Below are 15,293 nucleotides of genomic sequence, written 5' to 3'. Positions count from 1 at the left end.
CGGACAACAACCAGGAAATCGACAGGAGGACGGCCAGAACCAGCCACTCCTGCCACAACCAGCGGCCCACAGTCGCCCAGGTTCAAGAAGAAGAAGAGGACTCCCCCAGAAGCAGAGGAGCCTCCTTCACAACGGTCACTCCCACCTTGGCGAGGGCCAAGAGAAAACTTGGAGCTGAACCGCCCAACCAGGCCCACTCTACCAGCGTGGAGCGGCCCACCGACGGACTTAGATGTTCCTGGCCCTACCAGGCCAGGCCGGTCCATACTCAAGCCAAAGAAGGCGGAACCACCGACTTTGACGCTTCGCGGCCTACCGACCAAGAAGAAGAAGTCGCCGCCAAAGAATTTTCCCGGCAAGGGACATGTGCTTTCACCACCGGAAGCACCAAAGATTCCGTCAGGAACAACTGAGCCGTTGCGGGACGAACCTCCAACGAGGCATCGTATCCGATTGACTCAAACGGAGTCATGGGACGACCCGCACAACCGGGCTGTAAGCGAGATCATAGAACTTCATCTACGCTTAAACCTTACTGAGGAGGATATGCGCCAGCGACTACGCGCCGGCGATCCAACACTAACGGACCGTGAGATTGACCGCATCAACCGCGGTTGTCAACAGATGGTCCAAGGACGCACAATTCTCATCAGAAAACTGATGGCTATGCGGAGCAAGAGCCAGGCACTTCGCCAACGCAAGTTGCCTAGCGAAATTATCGAGCATGCCATCTACATCCGCGGCCCTCACATTAACCCAAGGGCATGGACAGTCGAACCGCGCCCGCGACCAGGCCAGCCAGTGGAAGACGAACTTCCACCAGAAGAGGCAGAAAGTGAGGACGAACATCCTCAACTGCCAGCGGCCTTCTGGGGCGTCTCCTCTAGCGAGGAGTCGGAGATCAAGGAAGACTTGGACGAAAATGTCCAAAGGGCGTTATATGAGACCAGTCAGGTCCGGCTACCTTCAACGAAGGAATCGCCACGCCGAAGCCGATCTCCATCAAAAAGGACTTCTCCTGGACGCGCCACATCAACTCCGGCGCGAATGCCCAGTATGCCGGCCATTGAACCGGCGCCTGCCAGGTTCACACCGAGCCGGCCAGGCAAGTCCCCGACCAAAGAGAGGATGGATACAACACCTCCTCCAGAGCCAACGATGACCATTACTGTGGAACGAATCGCAGCACCTACGGTTTCTGCAGATTCAACACTTGAGCCAGTAACGGTCACGGTTAGAGCCCCAGCACCAGTAGTCGCAGAGTCGGCCCGAATGAAGGTGCAGATAAAACCGGCTGTCTCGGACCAACAAGTGGAAGCCGACGCGGCCTTGATGCCCATGAGTGCTCTCACTCCTATCGAGCAGAGACACTTACTGATCCATGCTGACCATAACGAGCGCCGGCAATATCCTTTCCTGCTCACAAAGAGACAGGAGGCCAACGAGCAGGATCGTACCGAAGAGTACGATATGATAACCGAAATGCTCCGATACTTGGTCTTACGGATGATAGCTGATTACCGGCGCCGCCGTAACCAGAAAGCCTTTCCCCCACCGGAGGAAGACTTCAAGAATGGCTGAAACCCTGTCGTCAAATGAGCCACCAACTGTGGTACCGCCAAAGACGCAGGCACAACCACCAGCGGCCTCAGAGCCAATGGATACTTCTCCGTCTGGACCTGTGGCCACAGAGCCACAGCCAAAACTAGTTCAACCGGAGGAGCCACCGAAGGCCACTTTGTCGGCACAAGAATCGGCAGGCCAAAGTCAGTCCGGAACAGGGCCAACGGCTGCCGCTCCGATAATACTGACGAACATGCCTGCTAGTATCGACGACATACCTTTTGGCCGTCCAATAACCTTCCCCGCAACAGGGACAATGGAGAACTTTGCGCTTGGCATGGGTGTAATTCACTCAGCAAACTCCCAACGGAGTAAGCAGCCGAGAAAAGCAAAAAACCCAGAGAGGGCCAAACCGGCCTCTCGTCCAAACTCCCCTCAACCGAGTGGGAGCCAGGCGACCACACCTCCGCCAACATCAAACCCAGAGGCCGAAAGGAACCGCCAGAAGAAACAAGCGGCTAAGGACAAGAAAACTCACGAGGCCAAGATCGCCCAGCTCGAGAAACGGCTATCAGGCGATGAAGATGTCCAAGTCCTATCGGACAGTAAGGACAAGTCTAAAGGGCCAGCAACATATCGTCCATGGCAAGAAGAGGAATACGAGCCAGTCCCCGAAGGCGAACCGCCTTCGGAGGAGACAATGCTCCCCTCGCCTGGGGACGACGAAGCTGAGCTCCCGGACCCTGGACCGGAGGCCACGCACATTGAGATCCCAACGGGTCCATATGTGCGCCAATGGGTGGCAGCGGCCAGGATCATGAGACGCACAACAGGAAGAGACATGTACCAGTGTCTCGTCCGAGTTCTCCGAGCCAGAATGGTACATGGAGAAGAATTCAGGGGGCTACCGCCAGCGGACCGTGTACTAACGGCACCCTTTATGCGGCGGGTAGTAACTCTTATTTTGGACATGGGACTTCTGGTCCGCACACACCGTGACTGGACCAGCATGATGGAGCTTCACGTGCCTCATCGGCCAGCAGGGCTTTCCCGTAGCCGGGATTACCCCTTCCACCAGATATGCAGGACCATCGCTTACCTGCATAACCCAAAAGGCTCCAATTTAGTTGACATCGTCAGGACCCTTAATGCTCTCTATTATAAAGGAGAGGGTGACCTGGAAGAACTGGAGCGCATCATACTCGACGAGTTGTTAGCGCTGGTTAAGGACGGAACCTTGGAGACGACCAACGCCTACCGGGCGGAAGCAATCCGCTTCACCATCCCCGGGTTCATCCCGCAGAAGACCCAACGGTCTCTGTACGTGTCACACGACGTGGGCACAAAATGGGACCCGGATAGAAAGAAAGCTGTTGGACCGCCGAAAGACAAGTTGACCGGCAGAGCCAAGGAGGCATACTTGATCTCCCAAGTGGCCAAACTGCCTGGTCCAAAGAACTTGCCGGTAGAAAAGCCTCCTCGACCATCCGTCACAAGAAGAGAATTGGCTGCACGCCAAGAAGCGGAGGACGAGATGCGCGCAGCCGGAATTCGGCCTGTGCCCAGGGACACAGTGTCACTGCCTAACACAGCTGGCCGGTCCAGACCTCCTTCGCCAGCCTTATCGGCCACATCCACAAAGAGCCGAAAGGCCACGGCTACAAAGAAAAGAGGGAAAAAAGATCCCTCACCGCAGCCAAGCGATTCGGACTCTGAGGACTCACAACCGGAGGACTCAGAGGACGAAGAACAAGAAGAGCCGGACCAGGACCAAACCATGGAGTCCCAAAAGTCCGACTCTGATGATGATGATGACCAAAGCCCTGGTAAACTTACCATGGACCTCCCACCGGACCATGACATGGAAACCCCACCCGGTGACGAGAATCAGCCACCTAACGGTGACCAGGACATGGAGGACCAGGGTGGCGCAGAAGGCGCCAACCAGGAACAAGGCAGCGCAGAGAGCGCTAGCCAAGAAAGCCCAGCCAGCGTGGACAACGCTGAGCCAAGTGGAAGCGCTGCATCGCCCGAACGGGAAAGGACGCGCGACTCGACCTCACCGGAATCAGATGACGGTGAGATTCCATGGACTTTACCTGACCCATGCCCGGCCATACCACGGATCGACTATGTCTCGCCACCAACACCAAAGGTAGCCAGGAAATGGCCCGGCGGAGATCCTTCCAAAAAGCCGCGGATCTCCAACTCCGATAAGCGATGGGCATATATTAAGGCGGCCTTAAAGGCGTTGTCCCAAACGGGTACAACCCTTGCTACAGGGGCTTGGCCTTCCAACTCATTAAGAAATGGAATGGCCCACCGCTGACCAAGACCAAAGTGATGAAGTACATACAGATGGCCTACCATGAAGGAGCTATATTACGGACCCATCTGCCCAATACGCAGATCTTCTACACTTTCCCACCGGAAAAAGTGGATAAGGCTCCTCAAGGCTACTGGGAATGGCGTAACGCCGTCCTCACAGTGCTGACCACCACTCAGCACCCATTAGGCCTTACACGAGGCGAAATAGCCAACCAGCTCCTGGGCCGATACGATCTGAACGTCATCTCGCACCATCCACAACTTATCGATGGGATAGCATATATGCCGAACCAGGGCCGCCCTAGCGGGTTGTACCCTATTTGCGAGGACGTCAGATACGTCGTACGGAAGATGTTAAACGAAGGATGGCTCGAGCAAACTGTCGACGAGCCCGAGGCCCAGCAGTGGTACAGACAACATAACATCCCACCGGATCGTTACGGCCCTCGTCCCACCGAATCCGACTCCTTGGCCTCAACCAAGTCCAAGAAGAAGCGGCGTACTCACCATCAGTGACCTAGGCGTAGAATTCGCATAGGGTCTAGGGGGTGATCCCGATATAATTCACCGGGCAAGAAAAGCCTAGTTAACAAATCACAAGTAAAATCATAGGGACGTAAAATATAGGGCGTAATTATCACAGGGACCCGTCATAGAAAGTGGACTTAACCTCATTCTGCAAGTTTCATTTCTGTTACCACGGAGAATGGGACTTACACCGCAGCAGAAATATGAACCGCGATGCTCGGACTGCAGACGCAACAGCGGCGATAATATGACACACCCTCATCGCCGGGACAACTCCTCACGGGAGCTGTTCCCCTGCGCATACCACCTGCGGCCGGGCTTCTGCGACGAGATCGAACGAGCCTACTGCTTCTACCTGGAAGTGGTGAGAGGCAATTTCGACGCATATATACACATGACCAGCCGCGACGGAAGCCACCTGATTCCCCTACTGAGGGACCATGAGCAAATAGAAATCTACGATCTCTACATGCAACGTAGTGGCGCCCGACAACCTGGCTGGTGCAGTACTGGAACCCCGATTCTTCCACTCAGCCAATCGGCTCGAGAACGGAAGGACGAGCGGGACCGGGACCGTCGATCCCGCAACTCAGGATCTGACCAGTCCTCAGGGCGTGGCCTAACGGCCGCCCCGAGAAATTACGACCATCAGCGGCCATCATCAGGCTCTCGATCCTACGGATACGAGTTGCTCATACCCATGGAATACAACCAGGGGTTCGAAAAAACGATCCTGGAAAACATCAACAAAGCTATGGTTGACCAGGTGGCCCGACAGCTGATGGAAGGTGGATTGCTGGACGCCTTGAAAGGCCAATACCAGCCAGCGCGCACTGAACAGCGCACGCCACTGGCACCGCTACCGCGGAACCCAGACGACTTACGTCACCAGATCCAGAGCCGTAACCAGGACCAAAGTGGACGCCAAAGCCGTAGCCAGCCCGAGCGCCAACCGCGCACATCACCCGGGAAGCGAAACGAGACGGAGTCCAACCTGGTAGTCGCTCAGTCCACCAAGCGACCCGAACGAAGTGTCAGCTCGGTGGCCCACAACATCAGTATTCAGATACCGATGGAAACGGAGCCCGCACCGCCGTCGTCGGACCCACCGGCCCGACAAAGCGCAAGCGTTAGTGCCACGGACTTCGATCCATATAAGTATGCTGAGGACCAAGGCATTAACATCCGACCACTTCCCCAACGGGAGGTGACGGATTACATTATGAGGGCCATCCCATACCCCAGGGATCGATGGGCCCAAGTCGATGCCATGGTCCAGAATTTACAAACCTTCGTCACCCGGTCCGGACTTGAAATGGAAATGCAGAGGAAAGATTGGCCCCGTGACTTTAACATGACGGAGCACATACAGAACCGCGAGGGCTACCCGATGGTCCGTGAAAATGCTCTATCGAGCATCACGGACGTGAACTTACTTGGACAGCCCATCACCAGACCAGACTGGAACGACTTGTGCCAACTGCACATTAAGGACGACCAACTCGAAGTCGTCAAATACCTGGCTCAGTTTGTCCTACCGGACGCGAACGCCAGTTTCATCATTGCAGCTTGCAGAGCGGCCATAGAAATCCCATGCAAGCCGGCCGATCATAAGGACGACCCCGCGACACAAACCTATTCCTATAATGGCACGCTGATACGCATCTTTGCCGCCAGACTTGGCCACTACACTGTCATTGGGAACTGGAAGTTGCCTACCGGCAAGTGAAAATCGTCCCTCGGCTATTGACCCAAGTGGCCCTCCTGGGAAACCAGATCCACGAGATCGAAGCGGGAGTCAAGATCCAAAGCGCCCTGAACATTTACAGGAGCCGCGCCAAAGATTACCGCTATAAACAGCCATCGGACTTCGACGACGGTGCGGAAGCGTTCGTTAACCGGACGGCGACAAAGAAACTTCCAACGAAGTTCCGTACCCAACGGTCCTCAACAGAATCGTCCGCACATGTCCAAACCCAGGCCGTCCAACCAGACCAAGAAGTCCGGCCGGCCAGCAACTCCAGCCAACATCAACAAAACCTGACAGAACAGGAATTGGCGGCCATGGAGGAAAGCGTCGTCGACCCACTCAACACTGGGTTGGGCGACGGCGACCAAACCGGACAAGGAGGGCAGGGATAGGCCAACGGCCATTCCTTCATGTTGGCCCTATAAACGGACCAACATCCCCTGAAACCGGACTCGAACACCATGATGGGTGCAATCCAACGGTTGTTACCCTCGCCCAACAAACGTGGCTTACGGCCATGTAATGTCTACCTCACTGGACCTAAATCCCTGAATCTTAACCGGATTCCCCGGATAGGCTCTGGCTTAGCGGCTGGGACCATGAATTTGGCTCGGCCATCCCAGACCATCCGACGGAGTCCACCGGACCGAACTTGGCACAACGCCTGGTTCACCGGCAAGGAAAGGATCCAGCGCCCAGAAGGCGGCGACGGCCCGCATAGAAGTTGCGACAGGCCGTGGATCAGCCTGGCCCGCATACAAGTTGCGACAAGCCAAGGCCAAGTCCTGGCCCATAGAAATTGGACCAGGCCCACTATGCGTCTAACCGACCATAGCTGGCTCACGAGTTTAGCTGCCATACCAGGCGACTGGGACAAGTGAGTAAGAGAGCCACATAGAAGTTGTGGTATGCCCATTTTGCATGCCATGTCCAACATCCTCACCACGGACCGCCCAGAGGCCCATCTAAAAGATGCACCGCCCCGAGGCCAAACGAGGATGCTTCTAGTCAGCAGACCGACTCCTTTGTGGAAAACGCCTACCGGCGCCCACAACTTAATTTTTCGTAGTTTGGCCCGGCCAACCTGATGTTTTCGTCAGACGCCACTTAATTTTGTTATGGCCACGGTCTCAGGGAAACCTACCTGACTCATCGGACATGGTAGCCAACTCATGGCCCACGGCCAATGAGACGGACCAACTTTGGCCCGCCATCAACTTTGGACCGTCGAAAAAACGACTAAGTCCTTTTGGCTCGCCATACACCTTGGACCGTCGAAAAAACGACTAAGTCCTTTTGGCCCGCCATACACCTTGGACCGTCGAAAAAACGACTAAGTCCATTTGGCCCGCCATCAACCGCGGACAGTCGGAAAATCGACTAAGTCTTTTGGCCCGTCCAATGACGTGGCTCATCAAAAAGCGACTAAGTCCACATCGGAGAGCCAAAACCGGTTATACAGGACCCACTCCCCTCCAAAGGCTGGAAGCAAGGCCATACCATTCCGGAACCCTGTATCCCGGTCCAGAGCATGTCAGAGACCGAGTTTGGACCGCCCCAACGGGTTTGGTCCATTACACCACTTGGTCCTCGGACTTAGAAATTTTTCCATTATGGCCCTCCTGGACTTAGAAGATTTTTGGACCTAGGCGCATGACCAAACCGGCATGCAAGGCCAAAACCGGTCCAAGTTAGAGACCCATATGGGCCATCCAAACGGAATCGGTCCAAGCATACTAATTCGGTCACAGGAGTACCTCTCCTGTCCAGAGACATCACTCTGGCCCACCATGGACCGCCCAACCGGGCTTGGTCCACCATAATCAGGAAGGGGACAACCGGTCCTTGCGCATGCAACCGTGCCTTCCATACACCGCACCGCTGGATTTACTTTACTGGACCCCTGTGGACATCTCTGGGAACCGTCGCCCCGGATTCACAGGATCAGACATATCCTATCGGATAAAGCGGACCGTTGACTAGGACCCCCGTGGACAAATGCGGCCCTGTGGTATACCTAGTCGGAATAAGCCTTTTGTTTTGTCTAGTTTTTTTTAACCAAACCTGGTTTTTCTAGACTTTATTAACCAAAGATGATGTTTTTATTTAGCCATTAACCAAAGGAATTGGCTGTGGGATCTCTAACTTTGATCTTTCTTTAATTCTCACCGGAATTGTGATCTTTTTGTTTCGATGTTTAACCTACGAGCCTTATAAACTTTATTTTTTTACTTGTTCGACCAACCAAGCCTTCAAACCCCACTGGAACCCCCTGCAACCAGAGTGCACTCCAGATTTCGGCCGTTCGGTGCACTGCACCGCGGGTCTGGAGGAAGCGACCCTACCGGGTTTAGAGACAAAGTGGCATCCGGCCCTACCGGGTATCGGATCCTGGCACCCTACCGGGTTGGCCAGGGGCAGAGTCGGAAGGTGCTCGCAGGAGCTCCCACTCCCGCCCAGAGGCATGTCAGAGACCGCTCACTCGAGGCGGTAGACACCTCTCGTGGCTTTCTCTGTCGCCCGCCCGCACATGGCAACGCCATTCGTGCCGCTACATTACGCTGCTTACTCAGCGTACACTTTGTCTACGCTGACCAATCAGCGCATTTCCTTGCACTCTTGGGGGTGGAGCCCAGCGCCTACGGGCGATTCCGTGCTTTGCAGCATCAGCTGTTGCACACCGGCAGCACGCGGAATCATTATCACGATTCCTAGCTAGCGCACTGCAGGCACTTTTTTCCACAGCTTTTTCCCACATCGGGTTTTCTGTTGGTTTTTGTTTTGTTGTTGCTTTATTGTTCTCACAATAAAGGCTATTAGCCCCATTTTCCATCTGCTTCTGTGTCATATCTGACAACGCAAATGTTGCTTCGCATATTTTTGTTACCACTTGGAGCTTTTGGCATTACGCGTATATGGTACGCTCGAAATATTATTACTCACCATATAAAACGGCTGCAGATTCTTGAGATTTTAAGAGAGAAGATATCTTGGATGGATAAAAAATATCAAAGAGATGCACATATGCATTTTGTGTATTATAGATTTTCATATGCATTTTGTGTATTATAGATTTTCATGCGGCAGTCTATTGCTGAGACGTGCGCTGGGACTTAGTCGATATTGCTTTAGCGCTATCAGCAGGGCGCAATCCGAGGGAAACCGAGAAACGGCTGAAAAACGCACCAATGGGGGAATCGAACCCCGGCTACGTCGTTAGATCCGCGTAGGCAGTACCATGCCACCACGGCGCAATACGATGAAATCATTTGAAAGACTTTATTGCTGTACGTGAGCCGCTTTATCCTCACAGCGCGATTTAATGAAAAAGCTTGTCTACCGTAGAGTAAATAACTGAATCCGCGAGTTATCACTGCCGAGACTCTGGTTGTGCGCGTGGGCGGCAAGAACCAAACATAACAGTTACAAAAAAATCCGCAAGTCGCAGTGCTTATTTTGATGGCAAAGCAAAGCACACGTACGTTATCTTTGTACAGAATGCACTCCGATTTTACATTAAAAACGCTTTCGCGGTTCAGTTTTATTGAATAAAGCAGTTCACACATTGTTGCACAGCTTTTCGGCAGTGGGGGAAGAAATCCGCGGTAATAATGTCTGTCACGAATCACGGCAGGTTAGCCAGCTGCTCAGCCTTAGCCTACTCTTGATTCCACTAGCATAAACGACGTTTTCTGAAGGGCTTCTGAGAATGCCAGCTACGCAAACGCTAAACCAACACGCTTCTCGAAATATACATACAGGCTGTAGTTTCTTGATTAAGAGCAGCCGGTGATTTTAGAAAACATGTGTAAAACAAAATCCGTCCTATAAACTATTTTTGCGTACAACAAATACAGAAGGGTCACCAAAATATTGTGAACTGCGAATAAAACGGCAAATAACTTCAGGTTTGTCTTCTACGTATATTTGCCCAACACTAGGCTTTTAACTAGGTTTATATTTTATAACTTTATTGTTGTTTTTTTGTATTTTTTTAAACCTACAAGCAAAACCATTTTCCTCTGTCCGCACTTTCGCATAACATGTTGTTAGAATTTGACGATTACGAGTATAATTATCGTGATATAGTCTATACGAATGGGCCTGTGAACTGAGCGCCAGGGGTAACATCTGGTGAATGTGCGTCAAAGCATCCACTGTTGTCGGCTGTTCCGTGGTTGCGATAGTCGTTTCTTCCGTAGTTGCGACAGTCGGTTTTTCCGTAATTGCGACAGTGGACTCACTCCATATTACGGATAGAAGTTCAACATCAATCGGCACATTTACCATCACGCTGCGGCTATCCGGCGTCAGTGACGGATCGTATTGAATGCCTGGTGATGCGTCAAGCGTTCCCTAAGATGTGAACAAATGAAAGCGCATTTCCTGTGCACTTGTATACGATGTCAAGGATACTTTAATGCGGATATAAAGTAAAAATTAATTATAGAATGACGGAGCACGTACCGCAGACACACCGATCATGCCCGCGATGACAGCTAGCCGGACGATATGCATTGTAGTTGTAATCAATGGTAATTGTCCGTATAATATTATTCGCCCGTTAATCATTATAGGCTGCCGACCTACAGGCACGTACTTTGCATGAAAGTGCTTCATATTATGATTACTAGGTGGGCTTTTATACGCCATGGTCATGTTTTACAAGAAAAGAGAAAATTTTGCCGAATTCAAACAACTAGCTGACTAAGCCACTTCACATGGTAGCTAGCATGAAGTATGGCCGTGAATTTTCCGGTAAGATACCGCGGTTCCAGCTTTTCGCGGTAAACCCAAAAATGAGTCACCACGTAATTCACATCAAGAAAATGTTTCAAGACTATACAATTGCATCGGACACCGTCCAGTCGTCCGGGTGCCTTACCAGACAGCTGTGCTCAGTTTTGCTGCATTAAACTTTTTTTAGAACACCTTTTACTGTCTTTATCCACATTTTTTCTTTAAGAATATCGAGAGTCAGAGTATCAAGGAATAAGCGGGTTTCACGAGAGATGCTGTGTATGGATATTCTGTAGGCCAACTTTACCACGAGGTACACTTTTTGGAACAATAAATTCGCATACTTATATTTTAGATAACGCTAAATATTTTGACATTTCTTCCATTGTCGAAATTTAAAATCAGTTTAATTACGTACATCGACAGCGTCGGCTTTTTCTTATGGGCTGTTGACAAATAAATGTAAGACGGAACACCGAGCATTACAAAGGTCAATATCACACGCTAAAATTAATTAGTCTCACATATTAATTTAGTTATTTGCAGTAAATGATCGTCTTCGTAAGGCGGAGAACCATAGCCGAAATTTACAATATACGGTAGAAAAATTTGCAGTGTTATCCCGGTAAGGATAAATGGTCAGCAAGCCGTCACAGCATGTTAAACCAAAAGGGCTACAAATACGAGGGCATCGTACACAACTCCATTATTAAGCTCAAGAAAAGGTATAAGGAAAATAGCCAGAAAAACTTTAAAAATGGCAAAACGGCTTCAATCCTTTCACCAGCGCGAGAACTTGCGCCTTTTGTCTCCGCCATCACGAACGACAGGGATACGGAAAAGCCAGCCACGCAAACGCTAATTCAGCATTTTACGCGGAATTTCCATATCTTTCTGTTTTGGTTATAAGTGCAGCATGTGATTTTGTCTTTGAAATTACTTATTTCAAAGGAAAAGGCGGAAAACAAATAATTTCAGGCGAATTTATATTTATTTCCTAAACAGCAGATAGTTTGCCACGAAGGATAATATGCAAATTACAACATAAATATCGAATGGATGGCGTACGCGGCTAATTGTATTTGTATGTATTTTGCATTGTCACATACGGTGTAATAGTGTATCTACTGATTTACTTTTCTATTTGTCACTTGTTTCTAGTGTAAAAACTGAACGCAGGCCTGAATTTTGTGAGCAAACTAAATGTACTTTTGTAATTCGTTTGAAGATCTAAAGGAACGTATAGAAATTGTACAAGCGCACCAATCTTAGCTGAATAATAAAGTTGCATTAATGTATCTAAGTGTGTGGCGGAATCTAGCTACAGATACAAAATCAAAATTCATTTGCTTTATAAGCATTCATGAACAGCTTTTGACTTCTGAGCATTATTATGATTTTGACATAATATTTTTCACTACAGATACAAGGCGTTGAACAAGACTCGTCAGCTGAATTTATTTTTGTCAGTTTTGAAGCGGGTTAAACGACATTACTGTATATTGGTTACGTTAAGGAGCATCACGCAAAATGGAATTTCGACGCCACCTTGTAAGGAAAAACCATTTTAATCGTACAAGTGTGAGCATATCAACCGATTCATTCTCTTCCAGTCGATTGGACAACGTTGAACAGGGAATCACGGAAACACCGTCCATATCATCTGCCGTTGGCTTAAACTTTCATCCAGCGGTCAAGACAAACCTTGCGATAGTCATTGTAATGTTGGGGACCCGGGTTAATTAGGTCACCCCACGTTACCTCATTTTCTTTGTCCACGTAAAGCATGTATTTTTCTGCAAACACAATACGCTGGAAACCCGTTAGTAACACCACACGCCTGTGCTGATCAGATGCTTACTGTCGTCTTTGACGCAACACTTGTACCGCCCGAACAATGGAGTCCAGTCAAATGACATGCCTTCCGGCTTCGGGGTAAACATCTAGGAGAAACAAGTTATAATGTTTAAAAGCCTGTTACGAAGTCTTCACAGAATGACGTCGTTGTCAAGCTTAACCATGCAGAGTGTGCTAGTTGGCTGTGCCGGTGCCGTTAAAGGTCAATGCAGCCACAGGGCACCTTTCGTTGCACCCACAGCTGTATTGCTTTTATTCCTACAATTATTATTACCCAAATGTTCATATGATCAAAACACGACTGTCGCAAATAGATACGTAGGAGAATGACGAAGAGGAATGTTTAGTGCACTGTGCCAGTAACCCAAAAGTTAAAGCAACTTGTTTACCCCGGATTATAGAATATACATTAAACTTGGTGACTGTACAGTCCCTATGTATGGAGTTTGGTAATACAACTCAAAGATTTTGTTGAGGAAAGATTACCGGGCACGTCGGTCTTGGTGGTTCTGTCGTTGTTGCGGTCGCCAACTGATTCCACAACGCCCATGCTTCTTTTGATAAATACGGTATCTGGCGTTTAAAGCGGTCAGCTGGCGTTAGTGACGGATTCTCACGAATGCCTGAAGGTATGGTGTCCGGTCTCGTATCGACGCTCTATAAAAGGGTCAACAAATAATTATCACGTTTATTTTGTCATAAAGCTTTCGTTATGGCGAATACAACGTATTGCAGGATCATAGAGCGAGGGAGGACGTACCGCAGTTATCATAACACACGGGATAATAACTAGCCAGAAGATATGCATTGGATCACAGAGGTGGGACAATCAATCGTAATAGTCCGCAAAATATCCTTGGCAGACTTTGTCAATTAACAACACTTATTATAATTCAAGACTGGAAACTAACAAAATCTGCATGAAAGTGCTTTATATTATGGTGACTACTATGTGTGGCACAATGTCGGCTGGTATTCTAAGCAGCGAAGTAGTTTTGCCGAATCCAGAGTGGTTGCTGACCAAGCCACTTCACTTGAAAACTGCCGGGACAGAAATTCGCGGTAAATTGTTGTTCCAGCTTTTCGCAGTACAAATGGCAGGAGGCGCTTAATTCAGTCGGAAGCGCATGTTCATTCTCGTCAGTTGAACTGTCGGAGAAGACTGTAAACGTTTTGCTACTCGGATCACTCGGTCCAGAACTACTAGCCGGATTACGGAAGCTGGTAAGAAAAAAAAGCTTAAAACTGGCGAGACGCGAGCAGTGACTGCCGGCGGCATATCCAGCGTCCAGCGTGCAATATTTGGGTCCTCTTTCGGTTGGGGAAAATCACTGTAACACCAAGTGTTGTATTTGGTATTACCGAATACGTATTAATTTGTAAACAGTTTTTCGAAGCCAGTTATTTTCCTCTTGTTTTACGTTTTTGCCAAAAAAATTATTTTGCGTATAAAATCGGAGAAAGCAGTACATGCCTACATTTAGAGAAGGAAGAGCAGCATTTAGATGCACTCGGATAGCGGTTAATGCAATTAGTGAACTTGCAAAAAATGTGCTGGCGAGCAACAAGCACGCATCATAAGTAATAAATTAAGCTTTTAGGATATATGTCCTACACACACCCGTTGCTGCGTGTTGCGGCTTATAAGCCGTGTTGCGGCTGTTGCGGCGTTGCAGCAGCCCAGTCCAGCACACATGCTGGCACTGGTTGTGGCCCGTTGCTGCGTGTTGCGGCTTATAAGCCCTGTTGTTGCGGCGCAACAACAGGATCTTGGTACGGATTGAGCCAGTCCTAAAACAATTATGTTTTGTGAAACCAGTGATGGTGAATCGATGGCTACTAGCATGCACAGTTTTTCATTGTGGATTTACCTTTCATGGATTTAATGACGTTTCCGCTGTTAGCGGAAGTCGTTATAACTTCCGCCCTTCTTTTGTTTTATTCGAGTTGATCATACAGTACAGATAGCACTTTCTGGCCAGTGTTTACAAATTTTATGGTGAAGTTGATCAGACCTTTGAGAGAACCATTTCAAGGGACACTGTAGAGCTTTTTTGTCATGAATGTCTCGCATCCCATATCTTTTATATTGCGAAACAATATAAACTGAGTGCACTTTTATTCGTCCATACGTGTATTCAGACTTCCAAAAGTGTCGTTTGTGTGTGTTTGTCCATCATGATTGTATGAGTTATAGTGTGTACGCAAACTATCCAAATACGAAAGGATTTTGCTACCTAGACAAGAAACCTATTGTAGGATCTAGACCGTAACCTATCATGCGGAGTCGGATAGAACAGCTCAAAGCGAATTCGTCTAGGAAAATTAATTGACTAAGCAGTACCGCGTATTTCGCTGCTGTTGGCTTTTCCGCTGGCTCGATTAGGCTTGAATATTCGGACGGCAACGCCATCAACTGCTGTTTGTGAACCTTAGGTTTCCGCGCCCACGGGTATGGAACAAAAGGACGTGCTGATCTTAGCAATCGTTAATTTAAAAAAAAGGGCTTTTTGTAACCTGAAATATT

At 49.4% G+C, this 15,293-nt stretch overlaps 1 protein-coding gene across 1 annotated transcript; it reads right to left on the bottom strand.

Annotated features, from left to right (window-relative positions):
- Window positions 1-12,380: 12,380 nt before the first annotated feature.
- LOC129591153 (uncharacterized) lies at window positions 12,381-13,687 on the bottom strand. Its single transcript, XM_055486689.1, has 4 exons — window positions 13,527-13,687; window positions 13,253-13,423; window positions 12,771-12,852; window positions 12,381-12,705 (listed from the first exon to the last, which is right to left on the bottom strand). The coding sequence occupies exons 1-4, from the start codon at window positions 13,572-13,574 to the stop codon at window positions 12,584-12,586; spliced, it is 423 nt and encodes a 140-aa protein (XP_055342664.1). The 5' UTR covers window positions 13,575-13,687; the 3' UTR covers window positions 12,381-12,583.
- Window positions 13,688-15,293: the final 1,606 nt, after the last annotated feature.

This window comes from Paramacrobiotus metropolitanus, unplaced genomic scaffold (assembly GCF_019649055.1).
Source record: "Paramacrobiotus metropolitanus isolate TYO unplaced genomic scaffold, Prichtersi_v1.0 Parri_scaffold0000044, whole genome shotgun sequence".
Taxonomy (NCBI): domain Eukaryota; kingdom Metazoa; phylum Tardigrada; class Eutardigrada; order Parachela; family Macrobiotidae; genus Paramacrobiotus; species Paramacrobiotus metropolitanus.
The sequence above is the reverse complement of the archived record's forward strand: the minus strand, read 5'-3'. Positions and strand labels throughout refer to the sequence as shown.

Bases quoted from the DNA above. Each gene is read 5' to 3' on its own strand.
- LOC129591153 (XM_055486689.1), bottom strand. From the start codon at position 13,574: ATGCATATCTTCTGGCTAGTTATTATCCCGTGTGTTATGATAACTGCG. The intron at 13,424-13,526 runs GTACGTCCTCCC...ACCCTTTTATAG, and splicing joins CGTGTGTTATGATAACTGCG to AGCGTCGATACGAGACCGGA. The intron at 12,853-13,252 runs GTAATCTTTCCT...TGTTTCTCCTAG, and splicing joins CACCAAGACCGACGTGCCCG to ATGTTTACCCCGAAGCCGGA.